The sequence below is a fragment of the Lactuca serriola genome, chromosome 4 (assembly GCF_051521515.1).
Source record: "Lactuca serriola cultivar US96UC23 chromosome 4, Lser_US96UC23_V15, whole genome shotgun sequence".
Taxonomy (NCBI): Eukaryota; Viridiplantae; Streptophyta; class Magnoliopsida; order Asterales; family Asteraceae; genus Lactuca; species Lactuca serriola.
The window spans coordinates 122657236-122681563 of NC_136411.1; the positions used below are offsets into that span (position 1 = coordinate 122657236).

The following is a 24328-nucleotide window of genomic DNA, read 5'->3' on the forward strand; positions in this document are numbered from 1 at the left end:
CAATAGCCTTCTTATCACTTCGCCTCGAGCTGCTCACGTGGCTTATATACCTTTCGGCCTAAACATTAATCATTTTTCATCTTCACTTTAATCTGAGTCTACACAAATAAACTTTTTATTTTTATTTTTATTATTATTATTTTTTTAAATCTCGGGAATATTTAGGCAGCATATACCACGTGATTCGTTCGTGACATAACAAACCATGGTTAAGCGTCATCTAACCCTGGTTCACCACGACACCTTTAGCTCACGACACGTGTAACTTTCAACGGCATAGATGAGTGTTGCATAAAAAATCAATCGTCGAGGGCACTATATAACCTCAGACGACTTCAACCCCTAAACCCTAAAAGCATCTGTTTTTGACTCTGGGAAATAGTGTGAGGATAATCTTTACCAAAAATCCATTAATGGCTAACCCTAAGGTTTTCTTTGACATGACCGTCGGTGGTGCCCCCACCGGGAGGATCGTCATGGAGCTGTATGCCGATACCACTCCCAGAACCGCCGAGAACTTCCGCGCTCTGTGCACCGGTGAGAAGGGAAAAGGTACCTCCGGCAAGCCCTTGCATTTCAAGGGATCCTGCTTCCACCGTGTGATCCCTAACTTCATGTGCCAGGGAGGTGACTTCACCAGAGGAAATGGAACCGGCGGCGAATCAATCTACGGAAACAAGTTCGCCGATGAGAACTTCATCAAGAAGCACACCGGTCCAGGTATCCTCTCCATGGCCAACGCCGGTCCCAACACCAACGGATCGCAGTTTTTCATCTGCACCGCTAAAACCGAGTGGCTCGACGGCAAGCACGTCGTGTTCGGAAGGGTCGTTGAAGGAATGGATGTTGTGAAGGCGATCGAGAAGGTTGGATCTGGCAGCGGAAGCACCTCAAAGCCGGTGGTCGTCGCCGATTGCGGTCAACTCTGATGGATCTGTATCAGACTGGATGAGTTTCTATATCTTTCTGATTTTTCCTTTCCTGTGTGATCTTTAATCGTTTTCATGGTGGTTGTTCTTAGGGTTTATCTATGTTTGTGGGTGGTTTCGTTGACTCTATGCTTGGTATAAATAAGATTAGTTTCACACTTTCACTGTTACGATCTTCCATTATCTTGGGTTTTGCTTAATTTGATGTTAATTATTGTTGTTTTTTCTTAATTTGATGATTAACTAATGATCTGGTTTGAAATATGTGGGGTTTTGAAGCTGTTTGTGTGTTTGGATCTATTACCCAAAATGGGATTAAAGATTTTGTGTTGTTAGGCATTATACCAGATTGGTGGATATGTTTTTTTCAATAGATTATATCCAAAGTTTCTTATTCCCAATGGGGATTTGGGAACTTTTTATTTGCTATTGAAATAAAAAGCTTAGAAGTTTTATACGTTGTATATAATTTTTTTTAACGTTGGACGGATTATATTAAAACAAAAACACAATTAATAAAGACATTAGAAAAGATCACCAAACGAATTCTTTGAATTTAAAGGGGAAGATTTTTTGTTTCATGCAATTTGTAGAAGAAGAAACGCTAACCTAAACAACCATATCAATTGTCAAAGCATCAAATTCGAGTGCCCTTTTTTTTCATGATCTCCGGTTGGATTTGCCAATAAAACAAAAACACAATCAATCAACAATGCTTTCTTTACAGTTTCATGCGATTGCAATTCGTCCACTAGGGCAGTCAATAGTGATCTCATTGATCCTAGGTAGGGAAAGACTAAAGTTGTGACCAGTATCTATAGGCCAACGACTTGTCTAGTGTACTCAACTTTCTACCATTTTGTTACCTTCCATATTGTACTTCGATAGACAGCTTTCTAGAATGAATGGATTAAAAGGTCCAACACTAGAATCACAGATTAGAGGAGTATATGACTTCATTAAACTTCTGCTTGAAGTGCAAAACCTATCACTTGAAGCTTTAAGACTCGAAAGATAATCTCACAGAGAAGATCTGTCTCAATGCCCAATAAGTAGCAAGGAGCCATAGATAATCCATTCTTTTGATTTTGATATTTTGTTTTGATATAACGAGCACAAAGATCCGTAGAAATAAAAGATAGAAGGATATTTGATTTATCATCATATATATTTTGTTGTGTATCATGTTTTTTTTTTAATATACATAGAATCTCAAAACGATATAAGACAATAGATTTGCCTCTAGACTTGATCACAATTGTATCCAAATCTACCAACTCCTGAATTTGATTAAATAGAGTGTTTGAGGTATTCTCCATTTAAGTATCTTGAACACTCATAAAATTGATTTGGTGTTCTGTTCCCTCCTAATTGATAAAGGCCACAAAATATGCACCTCTTATATTTATGGACAAGACTCTTTATTAGGGAACACTGACTTTTCCTTCACCTTGGATTATACTCCTAAGAATTTGGTATGCACCCATTTGGAAGCCAACAATGTTGCCCATTTTGGTATTTTGTAAGATTTCAAGCTGGCCGAATTAGTCGTTCTCTGCTCCCTATTGTGAGTGAAATTATATGGCATATATTTGTTTTGGGATAAATGAATATACGAATTGTACGGATATGAAAGAGTTCTTTTATGTTTCAAATCTCTGAATTTCAAATAAGTGATCTTATATTCGGATGAAATCCATCTTCCCATTTTTCATGGAACAATGGAAGAACTAAGACTAACCTTTGGACGTGGCTAGGGGAAAAATAACCGTGGCTTGACAATTATCAATTGAGTTGGAAATAGAATTGTTAAGATCAAGAGTTATGATCGTCTAAAACTTTACAATGAATAGTCAGTCTCACCTACCAAACTCGAAGTATCAAAGTAGAGTTCTTTTAACCCAACATGTGAAATCCCTTCTCACATATGCATAATTAGCCTAGAATCACCTTCACCGGTAAAACCCTCGTAGGATTTCCTCCAATCTTTAACCAACTAATGTTTTCTTGAGGCTTTATGTAACATCTCGAAAATTACAAAAAAACTTTTCAATTTTAAAATATAATAACCAATTAAAACCTTTGTTTCAAAAACCATCAAGTAACATTCATTTGATTAAAACCATATAATATTATAGTTAAGTTTACAAACTGCAGAAACGAATATCTTCGATGTGTATGTATAGTCCGGCCGAGCTCTTCTCACGAATAACCTGTAAAATGTTTAATCCAAGATTGTAAGCATAAAACTTACTGAGTTCCCTAGTATACCACATCTTCTATTATATATACAATGCATCCACACAAGATCTCAACTCTAACACTGGGCAATAAAATCTCTTATCCACATACATACCCTGAAGGATCTTGTATACTCAAGAATCAAATTAAAGTGATATTGTTATTTAACATTTGATACTAATGAGTCACACTAACAACAACTTGATATAATTAATTACTTATTAGAAATTGATTTTAATATATATTCAATGAAATCTTATAATTAAATTGGAAATTATTTATTTCTTGAAAATAAAAATTTTCATTAGCAAGTAACATTATATAGCTCGTGTGGTATGAATTAATAAGTCATGAACAATATTTTGGACTAAATAAATTCTTTTCTCTTTTACAAAAAAGTTAAAGTTTATATTTTATAAACTTGGTTTATAAAATATAAAACGTTTGTCTTCTTTTTGTGAAGCATGACCGAAAATTGAGAGGGTATGGACTTTTGATTAGTTTAATCAAAAGTAAAGGGTTTCTTTCAAGCATGGGGGGCACTATATCTTAGGGACATGTGTTGTCTTAAAGGCTTAAGACCCTTTGTGTAATATATACACTTTATGAGACTTACATTTGGCTTGCTTCTCTTGGCCTCCAAGACTATAACATGCTTATGCATGTGTACTCTCTCTCTCTCTCTCATTCATAATTTCTTGAAGATTACTTGCTTATTCTTATGCTCTCTTGAAGTTCATATTAGTTATGAACTTCAAGCTTAAGAGATTAAGAGTTTTATACCAAAAAACTAGCATTCTACATCAAGTTGAGTCATTGTTGGTGTCTCTTAAGTTCATCATTCTTCATCAACTTCCAAGCTTCCCAAGAGGACCTAAAGAACTACAAAGGTTGTGATTTCTTCATCTCTTCTTTGGTTGGTGTTTAATCTTTCTACAACTTGCAAGATAATCCTTGGTGGATAATAACTTGTTTATGTTATTCGAAATTATCAAGTCTTCCGTTGCTAAATTTTATGTTTTTGAAACTAATTTTGAATAAAAACCCAACAATTGGTATCAAGAGCCACCTTGCAAGTAAGGTTAGATTTTTTATTTTTAGAATCTTAGTTTTTGGAGAATATGGATAACTTGGTTTTGTATAAAAACAAGTTCATACATATTTTCTATGACAACTTTATAATTGTTATTTTCTTATATGACAAAAGTTTCATGCATCTTTTGTCATTTAAAATTGTCTTAGAAAAAAAAAGGTTGTTTAATGTGTATTTTAATATGTATGATGTGCATAAACTAGCCAATAATCATTGTGTTTGTTGTGTTGTTTTTATTATAAAATGGTTGTAATAATTTATTTCATTAATATGGTATGTAATAAATTAAATATGTTAGTTTTCTTGGTTTATTTTTGTAAATAATAGATTAGTTGTTCGAAATAATTTATTTGTACAAAAATGTAACAAGAAATGAAGTTGGAGTCATTATTTTGAAAATCAAAGAACAATTTTCGAGTTTATGAGCATGCTGAATGTTAGTGACAGTTTCTGAAAAATGTCACTAATGTTGTTTACATACCATATGAATGAAATAAAATATTGCTTTCAAAAAGCTTTTTGAAATATCCCAAAAATACGGTCAAAAAATTTCATTTTAAATTATTAAAAATAACCATATCTATTAAAATCATTCCATCCAAAACATAAGTCCACGTATCAAATCAAAGTATCTCTTCAAACCCATATCAAAATATCAGAGTAAAAACATCCAAGGCTAAAACAAATGGTGTGTGCACTGCAGTAAGCATTTGTAGATGATGTAATAGTCTAAGTCAACTATTGTAACTCTTTTTGAAGTAATAAAGATGAAATATTTGAGCATTATGTGAATTATTTGCTTATTTATTTGTTTATAAAGATATAATAAAAATAAGCGTCAAAATTTAAGTTTTGAGTAAACTCGATATCGATACATGAAGTGGAAGTGGTCGTGACAAGGATTCCGAATATATAGAGAACGTCGAAATCTGAGTTATAACGAAGAAGTTATCACTTGTCGAAGTTTCGCGACAGAACCGACACGACACTGCACAACGTCAAAAGTGAATTTACGATAGAGCGATTTTTAGCTTTAGCGATCTAAACAAAAGTCGTAGAATACGTTAAACCGAGAGCAACCATAAAAAGAACGCCCAAATCTGGCTTCGTATGAGGAAGTTATGATTTTCGAAGTTCTGGCTTAGCAGTGTACAACCCGAAGTTCGAATATTAGATCGAGCGGTTTTTAGCCAACACAACCTGAACGAGAATCGAAGATCTCGTTAATAGTAGCGTAAAGATAAAAAGGCAGACGAAAACGGACGTCGGATGAAGGAGTTATGAATTTTTAACTGACCAATCCTGTCCCGGCCTGTTAAAAAATATAACTTTGAAAATAAAGTCAAAATTAGCCGACAGAGTCTAAACAAAAGTGTTGGAGTACGGTCCCGCCTACGCGTTGATATAAAGAACGTTGAAAACGGAGCTCGTATGCAAAAGTTATGAATTTTAGAAGTCGAGTATGCGATTTGCGAAGCTGTTGCGAGATTGATGACGTGACGCGATCCCAGCCGTCCCTTGTTGCCCACGCTTCGCTTCAGATGATGATGTATCGCCCGTAGATCCGGGCTAGTCAATTTAGAGACGATAAACGACAAAAATGACTTTTTGATAGAAGAGTGTTTAGAATAAATAATCTTAACCAATTTGTAGTATATCACAAGGTTTCCATACATATAAAAAACGTTGAAATCCGAGTTATAATGAAGAAGTTATGACATGTTGAAGTTTCGCGATAGTTTCGGCACGATGTTGTAGGACGCAAATAGTGAATTTACGATAGAGCGATATTTAGTATTAGCAATCTAAACGAAAGTCATAGAATATGTTAAACCGAGAGCGTGCATAAGAAGAACGTCTAAATCTGACTTTGTATGAGGAAATTATGATTTTTCGAAGTTTCGACTTAGCGGTATGCACCCCAAAGTTCGAATATGAGATCGAGCGATTTATAGCCGAAAAAACCTAAACAAGAATCGAAGATCTCATCAATAGTAGTCCAACGGTAAAAAGACAGACGGAAACGGACGTCAGATGAAGAAGTTATGATTTTATAACGGAGTTTTCCTGTCCCGGCTTACTAAAAATAATATAATAAAAATAAAGTCAAAATTAGCCGACGGAGTCTAAATAAAAGTTGTAGAGCGTAGTCTCACCTACACGTGGATATAAAGAACGTCAAAAACGGAGCTCGTACGGGGAATATATGAATTTCTGAAGTTTTTAAATAATTAAAATATATTAATAAAATTATTTATTCGGATAATACCCGAATTCGTGACACACCCGATCTGATCCACCCAGTACACCCAACGTACCAGGAGTACGCCCATCGTACATGTCGACGAGGCGTTACGCCTCGCGTAACCTTTGATTACGCCCAACATAACTTGGGGTTCAGCCCCTATAAATACGATGCGACCCACAGCCGGATTGTTTGCTAATTTTCACTTCTCTCCCCTTTTTCTTTCTTCTTCTTGATAATTTATACCCCCGAAGCCCGATATCAATCCCGACACCCGAAGCCAGTCTCGAAGCCCCAAAGATCCTTAGAAAAATAGTTTCTGAGCCGAAACTTTACCCGCGAGAGGCCCGGTTTTCCAGGTTTCACCGAAGAATTCTACATTTAGAGTCATAGTGCTCTCCGATCATCGTATTATCAAGTAAGTGTGTGGTTACTTTCTTCTAACACATAAATATGAAGTATTTTCTATGGAATACGTGCTATGTGTTTATATATTGTTTGTTTATTTTAGGTGGATGTGAAATGAATGTTTTATATTGGTTCTAAATGAGTTAACCTGTATTTGTATTTTTATGTTGGGTAGATGGAATAATTGGTGTGTAATGAAAGATGGTATGAGTGAACCATGGTAACTATGGAGTTAGCGTCTGTTAAAGTGAACCTTGGTGACTATGAAGTTAGCGCCTGTTAAAGTGAACCTTGATAACTATGGAGTTAGCGCCTGTTAAAGTGAACCTTGGTGACTATGGAGTTAGCGCATGTTAAGTAGAGTGTGGATTAGCCGCAACATTCATTAGCAATCAGATAGCAGAGTGTGGGTGGGAGCCCGTATCTCCTAGTTAGCGGAGTGTGGGTGGGGGTCGTATCTCCTAGTCAGTAGAGTGTGGACGGGGGCCCGTATCTCCTAGTCAACAGAGTGTGGGCGAGGCCCATATCTCCTAGTTAGCATTATCAGAATCAGGGAAGGATAAGTAGATAGGAATCGAGGTGAAGTGGTACCTGCGTAGCCCTAGACAGGTGAGACCTGGGGGAGAAGGCCACTCAGTAGTGTTGTTTGGGTGAGACCCGTGGGCGAGGCCCATGCGTTCATGGCAAGGAAGGTAGGACCTGGCAGAGATCGTGGGGTCAAGATACAGGATCGGGGATTCTAGGATTTATAGAGCCATGAGAGGCAAGGTGAATAGAACAGTTTTGATAGATGAAGTTTTTCTTTAGAAGTCACTGGGAGCGAATGAGAGGGTGATCATTGGTTCAGTAACCGGGTGGAATCTGGTATTCCAGTTAGTGGACATATAAGTTTGGACCTGGGAGGCCCCGGTTCCTTTGGAAGTTAGAGAAGAGGCAGCATGATGTACGAGTAGAAGTAGTGATTACGAGGTTTTGTACATAGGGTGGTTTGCGGATCAGAAGAGCAAAGACACTTACAGTTGGATTGGATAATCTCAGAGTAATTGATTTGATCCTGTTGTGCAGCTCTCGTCTGAGTCTAACCATTTCAGGGATCGATCTCCTACTCGAAAGATTATCTGAGCCTCCTGTCAAGTATAAGTATTCTACAGCTGGTTATGGACAGGGATTGTGTTTCTGATGGTAGCATCGAGATAATCAGGGTGAGAATTTTTATGGTTGAACAATTTTTTTGATGAGGTTTTGGCATGGTAGTTTTTGGAACATAGGCGGTCTGTAGGGAGACAGACCATTATAGATTTCAGATCTTGGGAAGACAGAAGTAGTTCTCCGTATGACAGTAAGGCTGATCTTTCATCAGGTTTGGAAGGTTTCCATGGTTGGGCTCAGTTTCCTTGGGAAGGCCATTGATTGCGCAGGATGATAGTAGTACTTCCAGGATGGCGTGTGCCGGTAGCGGTGGGAAACACGAGCGGTCCAGGACAGGTAGGAGAAGAGCGGTGTGTGTGTCACGTGAGATGTTTGTGTGGTAGGTTACTGTAGCGGACTTCGAGGACGAAGTCAAGTTTAAGTGGGAGAGAATTGTAACACCGGGAAACCAGAAGGCTAATTAAGGAAAGATATTATGAAAATTAAAGGTCTACTCGTCGAGTCCAAGGGGGAGAACTCGACGAGTAGAGATAAGTTTTTGGGACGCGGGTTAAGAAACCAACTCGACGAGTTGGTATGGGTTTGGGAAACCCTATATTCGAGGTTTTTCACCCTATTTAAGCATCTTAATCCGCACCTTATGGCCTCATTTCCAGTCTCCAGTGTCGAAACCCTAATCCACGAAACCCTTGAGCTTTGTGTGAGCTTGTGAGCCATTTTGAGTGATCTTTGTGTGCTCTTGAAGCTTGTGGAAGAAGAAGGAGCTAGAAGATTCAAGGAGAAGATAGTAGATCCATAGACTACCTACCATTCTCATCATTTTCTGGTAATCAATCCTCTAACTTGTCTATTAGTTTATTAGATCTCTCTATTTTCACTTTATGAGGGTTTTGGTCCAAGAAGCTTAGTCCTTGGGTAATGGACATCCCAAGTCACTTATCTTTCATATATGAGATCTAGAAGTGGTTTCATGGCATAAAGGTGCAAACTTTATGGCCATGGAAGCCCCATGCAAGCTTTAAAGTGTTGTTATGGCCTATAAGCCCCAAAAGGCCATGCATGGAAGGAAAGCCTTAAACTTTACGTGTTCACTTGGTGTTTAGGACTTAGATCTCAGTTTTCATGCTTGGGTTTGAAGTATTTTGGATTTTGGACAAAGATCTATGTCCTAAAGAACTAGGGTTTTAGCTAAACCCATTAATAAGGACTAATAGCGGGTAAAGTTTGAAACTTTACCCTTGAAATGGCATTTCCATTAAGTAGAAGGAGTATGGAGCTTTGATCTGGAGAGTAGAGGCTTAATTTGTTAAGATGGCCCAAACAGACTATATGAATCATCTAGTCCATAGGGGAACTCGATGAGTTGAGTCGTGATGTCCCGATCTAGTTTAAGGTAGAACTCAACGAGTCTGTGAAGGGACGCGGTGAGTTTATTTGGACAATCGCGACTATGAGTAGCCAGGGAACTCGGCGAGTGAGGGGGTGACTCGACGAGTTGGATCACGATTTCAGGGTTCTGGTTTATAGAACTTGGTGAGTTAATGGAGCAACTCGGTGAGTTGAGTCAACTTAGAGTGTTGACTTTGACTTTGACCAAGCATTGACTTTGAATTTGACTTTGACCAGGGGTAAAATGGTCATTTTACCCTAAGAAGGATTAGCATTTCTTGACTAAGTATTATGTTGGTAATTATAGCTTGGGAGGTCGAGAGATCAGCAGTTCAGGGATCTACCAGCTAGCAGCAAGAGGTTTATTCTCGAGATTCTGCAGTTAGCTTGTGAGGTGAGTTTTCTTCAGTATGAACGAGTCGAAGGCACCAATGTCGGCCCGTTTATGTATTTTAGTGTGTACCGGATTTAATCCGATGACAGGGTTAGCCCGATGTAGTTTATATATTTTTGGATTACGGTCCGATGTCGGGCGAGGCCCGAGGATGGTTTATATGTATGTTTCTGAACTACAGTTCGATGTCGGGTGGTACCCGAAAAAGGAATGCATGTTTAGTTATACCTGTTGTCTTTATGATACTTGTATGTGCCTGGTAGGGAGGTGAGTGTGGGCGGGGGGCTGTATCTCATCACTAGATGAGTGTAGACGGGGTTCCATATCTCATTATTAGCAGAGTAGGGGCGGGGCCCAAGTTAGGCGGGGCCTTGAGACTAGCAGTTATAATGTAGTGTTTGACTGTTATGTACTAGCATGATTATATGTTATTGTCTATATTCGTATAGCGGGCGGGGCCCAGAGACAGGGGGGGCCCAGTAGAAACAAATTTATATACCAAGCGGGGCTCGATGCCAGGCGGGGCCTGATGCCGGATACGTCCGATTTCGGGCGGGGCCCGAGGTAGCGGGCTAGGCCCAATGTATGTTAATATGTGCTTATGTGTATGGTATGTGGGAGACTCACTAAGCTTCGTGCTTACAGTTTTCAGTTTTGGTTTCTAGTACTTCCACTAGCCAGGTGAAGAGCTCGGGATGACTGCATGACACACACCATAATTGTTAGCCTGGGATGATTTACTCTAATAATTTGATAAATGATTTTTATACAGTATTTTGTTATGATGATTTGAGATACATAACATATGATTTTTAGTGATGAGTTGTAGCTATGGTTTTATTAATGATTTTAAAATGAAAGTTTTGGATCGTATTTTTGGGATGTTACAGGCTGTTTGAAGTTAGAAAATTTTGGTGGATTATAATCAAGTTCCTGAAAATGAACATGTGAAGAAGATAAGTTTAGAGGTTACTTTGGGGGAAATTGTAGAAACAAAAAGTGACCCTATTCAGCTAAAAGGAACCGCAAACTTTTGAACTTGGTGACGTTGTAGAGAAGTTACTATCGAAGACTGTTTTTGTATGTTGAAGAACTGCAGAGTTGAAGATGAACCACAAAGTGAAGTTATGCATGAAGATAGTTCAAGTTACTTTAACTGACATTGCTTGTATTCCATGTATTATCCGGTGAACCATTCATGGTCACCGTAGTTAGTTACTTTTAGATTATTTTACTCTTTTAATGTAACTTTTGGGACTCTATAAATAGAGCTTCCCACTTCATATAATCCTTACCAGTTCACCATTTTATCAATCTATCGATCAATGAATGTTTATCAATATCAAATTGTTCATCTCTATATCTTAAGTGATACTTAAGCGAGTCCCTCTTCACTTGTGTTTTTCATCTTATACTAACTTGTGTTTGGATGCAAACCTTGTTATGATTCAACCTTACGTCTACTTGTTTACCGCTTATTAATATAAACTTGCTGCTATTTATTTTCCTTACATTTCCACAATCTAACTATTATTATTGTTGAGCTCACAAGATCCACTGAGATTAACTTTTATTCCGCAACTTAATATCTCGTTACTAACGTTTCTTCAACTTTTTCTCTCAACAAGTTAACTGTCATATGGATGTTGATATGATGACTCTCCGAGATAGGGATACTATGGTGATTTGATGGTATACTGAGGAGCTTGAACCATTAAAGCAAGTAATCCACCCATATCTGCACAATCTTTCAAGACTGTGGATTCTTGAGCCTGAAATTCACCATAGAGTTTGAATAGAGAAAGAGTCTGGATCTTCCTATCTCCTTGAACTATAATTTTTCCAGTTGTCCAATGTCTTCCTAGCCCATTCAGGAATTGTAGATTAGTTTCATGGTTGCTTATGATGGTACCAACATTTGAGAGTTTAGTGATTATAAGTTTGAATCTCTTAAAGGAGTCATCAAGACTTTCACCAGGTAATGCTTTGAAGTTGGTGATCTCGTTGAGAGAAGTGGTGGGCTTCTTGTCTTATGCTTGTTTAGAACCTTGGTAGAGATTTTTGAGTACATCCCAAATTTCTTTGGTAGATGTACAGTTGATGATGATATCAAAGTTGTCTGGAGGAAGGCCAGATGAAATTTCAAAGAAGGCATTCACATCTTTCTCCATTTTATCGAGATCAATGTTGGTGGGTCTGCTCATGGCCGATGGACCTCCTCTGATTCTTGCTTGAGCACCATCAGCAGCAATGGGAGTGAGAATGGGGACACGAGGTCCTTCCTCTATAAATCACCAAACATCTATTCCTAGTCTCTTTAAATATCTTTCCATTCTTTGGGACTGATGATGATATTAACATGCAACAAGTATTGGATCTCTACTCGAACCTCCAACACTGTTTGAAATGTTTAAAGAATAAGCTTGTGCCATTTCTTCTTGTTTTAATGAGCTTTAGTGGTGTGAAAGGACTTTTAAATCAGAGTTTTTGCTTTAAGATGAAGCTTCGATTTTCTGAAAGGAGTTAAAAGGCAACCACTCTTGCTTTGATACCAATTGTTGAGAGAAGAACTTAATAGCAAGATAATATATTGCATAAATGTAAGTTAATCTCAATGGATCTTTGTTAGCTCAACAATAAAAGTTAGATTGCAGAAAAGTAAGGAATGTAAATAGCAGCAAGTTATATCAATATGCATAAATAGGTAGACACTTAGTTGAATCGTAACATGGTTTGCACTCAAACACAAGTTAGTAAATGATGAACAACATAAGTGAAAAGGGAGTCGGATAAAGTATCAAACATATAACTTTAGATAGTATAGAGATGAAGATATCTTGTATTGATAAGATATTAATTGGTACATAAACATGAAGTGGGACACTCTATTTATAAAGGTCCAAAAGTTACAAAGAAATAATAAACAATTACAAAGCTACTCACTTTGGTGAATCTAAAAGTTACAGCGGATAATACAAGGTTTACATGCATAGTTAGTAAAAGTAACTTGTTTCAGTCTTCATGTACAAAAGATATATTTGGGTCATTTCTTCTTGTCTTCAGGTTCTTTAGATGGTTAACAGTCAACGACACTCTCCTCTCCGGTTCACAAAAGCTTTTGGGTCTTTGGGTCCTTCTTAGCTGCCGAGGGTCACCTTCTTGTATCAACATTGTAAGAGGAATGTAATTATTCCTTCTTTATGTTTTAGTAAAGTAAAAGTAATAACATGAAAATTGGATCGTTAGTGTGCAAGAGCACATAAGATTATTGTTGTGACAACCCCAAATATTTCATATATATAATTTTAGGGATGTTCACTATTCGGATAAAACCGAATTATCTAATTGGACAATTTGAATTGGACTATTTGGTTCGGATATTCGGATTTTTGGATTGGTTTTCAACGAAACCGAATTATTATTTTGGATTTCGGATTGGTTTTGGTTTATAAAATAAGAACCAAATAATCCAAAAAAACCGAATAACCATTTATTATTTATCTATTTATAATATATATCTATAGTTATTTATTAATTTTGTAATTTATTTTTTCAAATAAGTTAAAAACATTTCACCCGATAAAAAAAACATTAATATACATTTTCTCTCAAAAGTTTTGTATCTATAAAATATTTAACTAAAATATATCTTTTTATTAGTTGATTATAAATTTCAAATCACATCAAAATTATTTGTTTTTGCTTATTGTGTAAAGTTGGAAAATATTATAATTATATATCGTTTTAAAATGTTTCAGTTTTGAAACCGAATTATAAAAAACGATCCAACCGAATTGTAATTGGATTGGATCGGATCGGATTTGAATTTATTTTGGACAATTCGGATCCATGTTTTGAAAACTGAAATCAATTTGGATTTACTTGATTTGATCGGATTAAACCGATCCATCCAAACGAACACCCCTATATAATTTCAGCAATTTATCACTTCGTTTGGAAGTCAAATTAATTTCCGCCATCTTTTAGCACAATTTAAAGTCCGTTTTAATATTCCGAGCCTTTCACACTTGAGGAACAAGCGTTAAAAAGCAACCACTAAATCCCCAACAAGAAAACAATGTCGTATACTCCGGGCGGTAAACTCCGGTAGTAAACCCGGCAGGAAACCTGGCAGTAAACCCGGCAGTTAACTCCGGTAGTAAACTCGACAGTAAACCCGACAGTAAACCCGACAGTAAACCCGACAGTAAACCGGGCAGTAAACTCTTGGGCAGCAAACTCACCCTATATAAGGATTTATTAGACTTCATTTGCACTCTTTTCACTCTCTCACTCTACCCTCTCTCTCTAAAAACCCGATTTCATCCAAGAATCGTCAAGTTTTCGACCCCAAATTGTAAGTTCTCTTACCCTAGAATGTGTTTAATCTTATTTCATGTCCATATAGCAACGAAATCACCCAAAAAGAGCATAAACAAGGTGTTTACGGCCCAAGAACTTCTTAGGCCGTAAACCCTTAAAAAGGGTGCCAAAATGCCCCTAACTCCTTCCTTGTGCTTAGAGACTAGCTTAGATCATACCCTTGAAGTGTTATAAACCTTAAACATCAAGTTTTAGTGGGTTGAATGAGAGTTTACGGCCCAAGAACTTCTTAGGCCGTAAACTCCCTCAAATGGTGCAAAATGTGCCCTAAGCACCTCACCTAGCCTTGGACATTAACCTAGAATTACACCTCAATGAATTAGGGACTTAAATCAACGATTTGGCACTTCATTCCATGAGTTTACGGCCGTAAACTCATGGGGAAGTGGTCCCCAGGCCGTAAACTCCACACAAGACCATTTTTGGACCGTAAACTTACCCAATCTCTTGTTTAGGCCTTGGAACACTTAACCACTTAAGTTATAATAGTTTTAAGACCCAATTGAGAGTTTACGGCCAGGAGTAAACTCCCCTGGGCCGCAAACTCCAACAAATATGGTCATTTGACCATACACTTCCGTATAAGACTTTACACCCCTTTGTTGCAACCCGATAGCCTCCTAGCACTTGACCAAAGTGTTTTCCTCGTATTAGGATGTTTTATACGTGTTTAATTAGTGTTATAATCACTAATTATATGTAAAAATATGTCTTCATATGATACTAGGGTCATTAAGTGTGTTCAAGTCTTCACTTGACACCAAGCACTCAACCGACACTTCCATCCAATCCACTCGCTGCAGGTGAGTTCATACCCCTGAATTAACCTTTTAAATGTTTTTAAATGCTTTTATGGGGAGGAATACAAGTTAAAACATGCTAGTTATCATATCAATCATATGTGATTAATAACCCGCATGCAAAAGGATTTATTACGCTTTCATCTGTTTTACCAAGTATATTACTTCAGATGGCTTTTTCCAAAACGTTTTACTTGTTTAGATCTTTTCTCAAACCGTCTTTCGTGCTGTATATTTTCCTTCAAAATCCGTTATAGCAATGTTTTAAACAAAGGTTTTCTTCACCTAAACTGTTTTATCAAATCATTTTTCAAAGCTTGTTTATTAAAGGGACATCAAGTCGTAATTTCTTATTAAAGGTTTACCAAAGGTTTCCAAAGCTTGTTTTATAAACTGACATCAAGTCATAAATTCTCATTTATAAAGTTTTCCAAAAGTTCTACCACAGTTTATGTTTGCTTTTATTTTGTTAAATGCATGCCCGTATATGTTTAGTTATATAAGTAATATTTAAAGGACTTAGGAAGGCTAACTCGCTTTGATTCCTTTTCCTTGTTTGGATGTGGCTTCGGGGTATCGGTTATCCCTCTGAAGGTCGTTTAAATATTAGTTATATATCATGTATACAAATATGGACATAAAAGCTCTCTTAGCCAGTTCATCGCCTTGAGTAGTACAGGCATCCTTCCATTATTTATGATTCTAGAACCCTATTAACTATTATAGGAATAGCTAGGAGATTCTATATCTCTCCCTATCTCTCTCTAGTACGAAGAATTACTCAGGAGTCAGTTCATTCATGAGTCTATACTATTATTATAATACTTTACCTCTATGATGCTTCATCGCGCCATCGCCGTGTAACCAGGGTCTCCTGGAGGGAGAGCGAACATCATGTGTATAGATCTATACAGGACTGACACTCCCGCACCCTGATTGCTAGCTACAGTCCATGCCGGTAAGGCCCATGGGTGACATAATGTCACTAACTCTACGCGTGACCTGCAGGGTCATCGGATACTCTATCGTCGATCAGCATGGTTACATACGAGTTCACATTCACCTCTTGTTTTAGATTTTGCTAGCTGTATCGTTCATTCGATATTGTCTGGACTCTGTGCTTCCTTGTGTTAGACTGAGCCAAGCGTATCATTCATTCGATACTCTCCTGGAGCCTATGTTTTCGTTTACTTCAGTCAGCAGTATTACTGCTGAGGTTTATATTATTTTCCCCTAGTATTTTTGCTTGTAATATTCTCACAATTCCTTTATAGTCAAAACTATATTTTGATAACAATAGTATTTTGGGGAAATTACTCCTTAAAACATAAATCTGTCGAGTCTTGGTAGAAGACTGCTTTTAGTTAGAAAATATAGGATTTTCTGGAAAGAACGCTAATACACCATAGATTCTAAACTACTATCTTTCATAAAGTTATTTTGAATATGAAGTGTAGTTATACAAATGTCACTAAATAATTATGAATTCACCAGCATTATAAAAATGTTGATACTCGCTTTCAAAATAACTTGTATTCTCAGGTCATCGATAGACAGGTACATCCCGGGAGCTTGTGCGAAGTCAGCCTAGAACCAAGCGGCATCTATACTATGTTATGTAATTACTTTGATGTTTCTATGTAATGTAACCTATGTAAAATTATTACTATTAATGCAATGGTTGTTGTACTTTGTTTATTATACTGCATATGTTGTGATACTTGACATGACGTCCTCCACCCCAGAACGTATTCTGCCGTTCTCGGTTTTGGGGTGTGACAATTGTTATATTTCCATTATGTTTGATCATGTGTTTAGATGCATAGAATATCCAACCGTGTATATATCGAGTTTCCAGATGATGTATTATGAAGTCAATTCTTAATCATGGAATTCCAGTTATGCTCTAAGGAATTTATTCTAAATTCCGATTCGATTCAGATTAGTATGTTAAAGACCAAAAAATATTTTCAACTTTAAATTTCTTATTTGTTTATCTCAACCCATATTTTTAAAATTAATTACTCCTATATGCCTCCACTTCCCTTCCCATTATATGTTTTATGAATTTTTATGGCAGAGTTCACTTTATTTGGGACATAATGGTTCTATGTAGTAATTATGACATCATTAGGTAACAAACAATCATCTATATGGTTACACGTGACACAAACTATAAACTCACTTGTAGCATCCAAGTCCCAATGTAACGCTTTAAAAATACCAAGTGAAAATTTTTCTTTAAGTGAACACCAACGCAATAATTCATTCATTCCAAAACCCAATCAAAGTATAAAAAGATGTCAGTTAGTTATCAAAGTAAAACACAAGTCATAGAATGTGGAACACTGGTGGATGTGATGCAATCATGTCAAGCTCTTCCCCTTGGAACCAGAAGTACCTGAAACAATAAACATGAGACCGTAATCACAAAGCTTAATGAGTTTCCCCAAAATACCGCATACCATACATATATACTAGCTTGAATTTTTAACGAGTCTATTTCATCCCCGAATCTATTTCAACTCTATCGTTTTTTTTCAATTGAACGGGTCTATTTCACCACCGAGTCTATTTCAACTCAATCGATGTTTTTCAACCGAACGGGCCTATTTCACCCCGTGTCTATCTCACCCCACATACATAAGCATACATGTATATCAGCAAGAGTCACAAAGACAACAAGCACATAGAGGTATATCAATCGGTGTCACAAAGACAACTATCATTCTACAAACATAATCCAATGGGCCGACATTGGTGCCTTCGACCCCCGAGTACAATGAAGAGACTCACCTCGATCGGTAAACGAATAGTTCTCACACACGAGCTGCCCATGCTAAATCCCTCCCACTAAACATATCGAAAACCAAACCCTAATTTACAATTAAGGTGGTAATCCATAATCAAGGGTCCTAATTACATTCTCTCTTTCAAGGGTAAAAGACCATTTTACCCTTCCATGGATTGACCCCACCCACTTGACCAAAAGTCCAATTTTGACCAATTACACTTTTTGGTGCTACGCCATGTGTACACCATGTTGTACGCACTGTGTAGAGCCTTAGAGGTAAGGATTGAGGAACAATTGAACTACACTGGGCATAGCCCAATTTACGTCCTGCATACCATGCAGTTAAGGCATTTCCATTTTTAACTCTTTATCCATAAAGACCAACCATCTATTGCTCGGGTCTAGTCCTAATAAACATCTTAAGTGATAAAGTCGAAAACTTTATTCCTTTGCATGGGTAAATGGAGCTCAAAATCAAGCCATGTTCCCATAACATTCACTAATGACCAAAAACTCTTGCATAGGTGAATGAAGACAAACAAGATCCTGTTTTTATGATTCTTCACTCTTAGAAACAACAAGAAATGACAACCACAAGGTCTGGAGTAGCTCATACTCACAAGACTCAAGATCATGGGACAAAAGAACATGAAAACCAAGAAGCTAATGAGATATAACACACAGACCAACGAGGTAGAAGCTTTATACCTTATGGAGTTGGCAAATGGAATGAAAAGTATGGATCTACAAGCTTGAGCTTCACCAAGCTTCAAAGATGAGCTTCTCCTTCTTCAAAATGCACCACAAAACACACAAAACGCTCAAATTTAGCTCAATAGGATTAGGGTTTCGATTTTTGTGTCAAAGAGGGTGGAGGTTGATGGTAAGAAGGGCCTCAAGGGGTTAGAGTCCTTAAATAGGGCTCAAATCCCAAAAATTAGGCTTTGCACCTTGCATGGTTATGCACTGCGTAACTAAGGTTACGCCCTATGTAGGGCATAAAACATCCGCATGGGCTTAATGAACTACGCCTTTTGTAGCTAGCCATCTACGCCACGTGTAGAGCCATAATTCCCCCAAAAAAAACTTAAATAGTATAAGGAAATGTACCTGAGGAACGGGTGTTGAAACTCTCCCCCACTTGAATTAGACTTCGTCCTTGAAGTCCTCTAGGGTAATTAACTTCGGGTAATGCTCTCTCATCTCCTCCTCGGGTTCCCACGTCCATTCGGAACCCTTCCGATGCTGCCATTGCACCTTCATCGGTTGTCAAGAGTCGGCACTGGTCTGTCCACATAATTCATGCGCTCATCAAACTGGATATCGTCTAAGGGTGCTACTATAGAATCATCAGACAAACACTTTCGTATTTGAGAGACATGGAACATGTTGTGGATCTGGCCGAGCTCATCCGAAAACTCCAATCGGTATGCCACCTTGCCCACTCGGGAAAGGTTCCTGAAAGGACTAGTGAATTTGGGGACCAACTTGCTCCGTTTCCTGAACCAAATGACGCCTTTCCAAGGTGATACCTTCATGAGCACAAAATCCCCGACCTGAAACTCAAGATCTGAACGACACCTATCTGTATAGCTCTTCTGACGGCTTTGTGCGGTCTGTAGCCTCCCGCACACCTGCTGAATCAACTCAGTAGTTTTGAGTACCACCTCGATACTCTCCATGACTAGTTCTACAACCTCACCCCAACAAATCTGGGTCTAACATTTCCTCTCATAAAGAATCTCAAAAGGAGGTCGGTCGATATTGGCATGATAACTATTGTTGTAGGAGAACTCGGCTAAGGGTAGATACGTAAACCAACTCCCACTAAAATCTATCATGCATTCCCGAAGCATATCCTCCAGCATCTAGATAGTTCGCTCTGACGATTATTCTGTGGGTGGAAAGTGTGCTAAATTGTAGTCGGGTAGCCAACTCCTCATGAAATATCTTCTAGAATCTGGAAATGAAGCAAATGTCCCTATCCGAGACCACTGATACAGGAACCCCATGACGCGCCACAACCTCTCTGATATAAATATATGCCAACTTCTCTGAAGAGTTGCTCTCCTAGTTGGGGATGAAATGCATGCTCTTGGTCAATCTATCCACGATGACCCAAATCGAATCCACCCCTCGCATTGTTCGCGGTAACTTTGTGATGAAGTCCATCGTGATCTCTTCCCATTTCCAAACGGGAATACCCAAATGCTCTAGCTTGTTGTGAGTTCTCTGGTGCTCGGCCTTGACTTTCCTATAATTAAAGCACCTTTCTACATACCAAGCCACATCCTGCTTCATGCGGGCACACCAGTAATCGAGTCAGAGGTATTTGTACATCTTTTTTTCACCCAGATGAATAGAAAATTTTGAGTTGTGAGCCTCCTCCATTAGTATCTATTCTGCACCACCCCAATTTGGGACCCAAACCCTCTGATGTCAGGTCAACAGTCCCCTACTATTCTAATCAAAATAGGATAATTGACCCACAATGCGCTCACTCTTGCAGTTCTCCTTTCATAACCTCGACCTGAGCCTCACGAATCTGTTCCAACAATGGGGTAACCACCATCATCCTTAAACATAGATCTCAAATAGGTTTGTTAGCCACCTTGCGACTTAGTGCATCGGTCACCATTGGCCTTCCCAGGGTTGTATAAAATCTCACAATTATAGTCCTTCAATACGTCAATCCACATACGCTGCCTCATATTTAGGTTCGTCTAATCCATCACGTAACTAAAGCTCTTGTGATATGTATGACCACCAGCGCCATCGTTAATCCCAGCTTATCAGCAGCAGTGTGAACTTCATAATCTTAGTGATCTTTGTGTATTAGGAACTTATACGTTGTATATATGGAATTGATATCTGATCTGTAATCTTAGTGATTAGGATCAAAAAATTTCTTAGATAGGCTTACATCCCCTAAATAGTGGGATCTTAGTTATTGTAATCGTATATAATCAACATTAGGGTGAAACCATAATGTAGTCTTGGTGACCATCTTTGCGACCTCGTTCTATTTGTGAGAACCCTCTTTCTTGGTGAAAGTATCTTTGTGATTATACGTACTCTTCAGTTTTTCTATTTAATCTTTGCTTTGTTTGTTTGTTCTTTATTATTCATACTTGAGTGTATCCGATCGATACAAACCTTCAATTGGTATCAGAGCAGGTTTACGATACACTCAAGTTATCATGTTGACCACTTTTAATCCCACATCTTCTGTTGTTGGAAAGATCCCTCCTTTTGATGAAATCAACTTTGTTGCATGAAAACCAAAGGCTATGGATGCTCTCAAAATCATGGACTATGGCATGCTTGACGTCATTAACAAGGGTCCCATTATCTTTCTGCATCGATTCTCCAATGATAATGTATCCGATAGTGGACTAAAGCAAAAGTCTGTGTCAGGATACACCAAGGAAGAGAAAAGAGTTCTAAATCTCGTTGTAAAGGCGAGGATTGTTATTGGAAACTCTCTTCCATATCATGTCTATCATTTGGTTAAAAACTTCTCAACTGCACAAGAGATGATTAACAACTTATCAACCACTTTCGATGGAAAAAGACTTTCTGATGATGAAGTTACAAAAGGTAAGTGTCTCGTGGCTCAAATAGTCGAGTCTCTTGCTGAAGCACCAAGCGACAACATCAGTACTTTTGACGCTAACCTTAATCAAGTTGTTAAGGACTCTAAGTCTCGGGACTGGGACTCAGCCACCATGTATCTAATAAATATTTTTGTTAACTACTCCTCTGCTGAAAAGGCTAACATGTTTGATCATTTATGTTTTGTTCTTTATATCTCCAAATTACATTATCGCAACATATCCTCCAATGTTTGAATCATCCTTTCACTCTGACCATCAGTCCGGGGATGGTAAGTTGTACTTAAACACAGTTTCATACCCATTTCCTTTTGTATACTTTTCCTAAATCTTGATGTGAAATGACTGTCACGATCCGGTACAATCGTTAATTGTACATCGTGAAGTCTTACTATCTCCTTCACGTAAGAATTCACATGATTATCCATAGACCACTTCTCATTGGCTGCTATGAAGTGTGTACTCTTTGTGAAACAATCCACGACTACCCAAATCATGGCGTAATCATTCTTTTTCCTGGGCAGTTTTGTCACAAAATCCATGGTGATGTCTTCCCATTTACCCACGGTTACATACAAAGGTTCTAAAATTCCATATGGTTTCTGATGTTGTGCTTTAACTCTTGCACACATTACACACTCTACCACATACTTTGCAACATCGAGCTTCATCGCTGGCCACCAGTAGTAACTTTTCAGATCCCTATACATCTTAGTGTTGCCGAGATGAATCGAGTACATGGTCTTGTGAGCTTCTTCCATCAGAATATCTCTCATTCCTCCCATCTTAGGTACCCAAATCCTATCTTGGAATACCTTTAACCCTTGACTATTTGTATCGAATACCAACATCTTTCCTAAATGATCTTCCTTTCGGTCATTTTTCTCCAAAGCTTCTTCCTAAGCTTTCTTGATGTTTTCACAATTGTTGAGACAACTTCTATTCTTAACGTTCTTTACCTTTCTCTTTCTAGGTTTATGTAACATACTATTCCGGATCGTTTTGTGATTTAAGGCTCGTGGGTTGTAATCCGAGTATGAGAAGGTTTTGAGGCTTTAAGGGAGAAATTCTAAGCTAACTTTGGATATGGATAAGGTAGCTTGTGTGATAAAAGAGTTCGGGTTGTGCTTTAGAGTCCAAGAGTATCGGTGAAGGCGTTAGTTCAGTTTTTATGAATTGTGGGTTTTGTACGTGGAGTTTTGAGGATGTGATGAGTTACTCGAAGCTTATGGCTTCTCGCCACCTTTTTGTGGATATAAGGTTGAAATGGACTTATAACGGAGAAGATATGATAGTTTGAAGTTTTAGCAAGATTAGTCCTTATTTAGAAATGGGTGGCGATTGGGTACGTTGGGCGTACACTTGAGTACGCACAACATACTTATGCGCTTTGCATGATCATGGGAGCCACCTAGTACGTTGGGCGTACCAAAGGGTACGTTGGCGTATTAGGTCCAGAAAGAAAACCCTAAAATTGTGAGTGTCCCTATTTAAGGAACATGATGGCCTCATTTCCAGCCACCATTTCCAGTATCCAAGCCCTCTTAAACCCTAATCTCATTTCTCTAGCTTGTGTGAGGGTTTGTGGCTCATTTGAGTGTTCTTATGGAGCTTTTGGTGAATAAGGAGTTTTTAAGGAAGGAAAGATTGTGCTTCTAGCTTGTGGATATGATTTCTAATCTAGTTGGTGCATCCTCCAGAGGTATCAAGTTCGAAAATTGCTCATTGTTGTGATAATTTTGGTTTTGGGTCCATTTCTAGGGTTTTATGTCCCAAGCTTGAAGCTTTATGATTTTGATGAACATAATACCTGTCCTTTCATGAGTATTTGGTGGTATAGATTCACAAAAATGATATGTTAGTTGTTTAGACCTCCCCATGCATGTGTTACAATAAGTAAAGAGAGACTTAATGGTTATTTTTGGAAGTTGGGTCCCATTAAGACATGCAAACTGATAAAGTCGCCAACTTTATCAGTTAGGGGCTCGTAATGAAGCTTCCCTAAGGTTCGGATGCTTTTCGCTAAAGTGGTTAAGTCGCAAATGGAGTTATTGGGTCAGAGTATTACGTCCCACGTAAGTCCCAGTACACCACGCGAGTTAGTCTAGTTGCCCCGTTTAGGATTTGTGTGTATGCTGAGCGTACCAGGGGAGGTAGGCCCCATGTAGTCCTGTTGTGGGCTCATTGCATTTGGGTTTGCATCCTTGGGTCGTTTGCTGGACTTGTTGTTGGGCCTCTGGGCTATCTTGGAGTATTATTGGACTAAGAGAAGCATTGGGCTTAGGACAAGGCCCATATGGGGGTTGGGCCCAATTTGGAAAGTTGGGCTGTTAGTGGGCCTATGTGAACCTTTTTGGTCTTGGGTCATGGTGGGCCCAATGAGTTGGGTCAGTAGTGGGCCTGGTTAGTCGGGTCACCCTTGGGCTTAGTGATGAGGTGTAGCCTTGCACAGTTTTTGATTATGGTGTTGGGTTGTTTTGGACAGTTCAGGAACCAGTGCGCAGTGGCAGCGACAGTGTAGGATTTCGCGGTTAAGGTGAGTCTTCTCACTATTCTTACCTGTGTGGTAATGCATGAGTGACCGGAGGATCTTATTTGTGTTATTGACCGGAGGGTCTTATTTATGTTGTTGACTGGAGGGTCTTATTTGTATTATTGGCTGGAGGGTCTTATCTGCTTTATGTGTTATTATGCATTCTGTCTTTGTGACTTATGCTATTATATTATGTGACAACCGTCAATTTCGGGTCAAGTCAAAATCAAATAAAGTCAACGGGTCAAACCGGTCAACTCATCTAACCCTTGTATATTAAGGTTTACAATATGTTACTATTGTACAACTCGCTATTTTAATAAGAAGTTATCACTTGGAAAGTTCGTACGTTCAGA

The 24328-nt window shown here is 38.2% G+C and overlaps 1 protein-coding gene across 1 annotated transcript; it reads left to right on the forward strand.

Moving 5' to 3' along the window:
- The first annotated feature begins 338 nt into the window (after positions 1-338).
- LOC145102450 (peptidyl-prolyl cis-trans isomerase 2-like) lies at positions 339-1099 on the forward strand. Its single transcript, XM_079039848.1, has one exon. The coding sequence runs from the start codon at positions 414-416 to the stop codon at positions 927-929; it is 516 nt and encodes a 171-aa protein (XP_078895974.1). The 5' UTR covers positions 339-413; the 3' UTR covers positions 930-1099.
- Positions 1100-24328: the final 23229 nt, after the last annotated feature.

Coding starts and splice junctions, on each gene's coding strand:
- LOC145102450 (XM_079039848.1), top strand. CDS start 414: ATGGCTAACCCTAAGGTTTTCTTTGACATGACCGTCGGTGGTGCCCCC.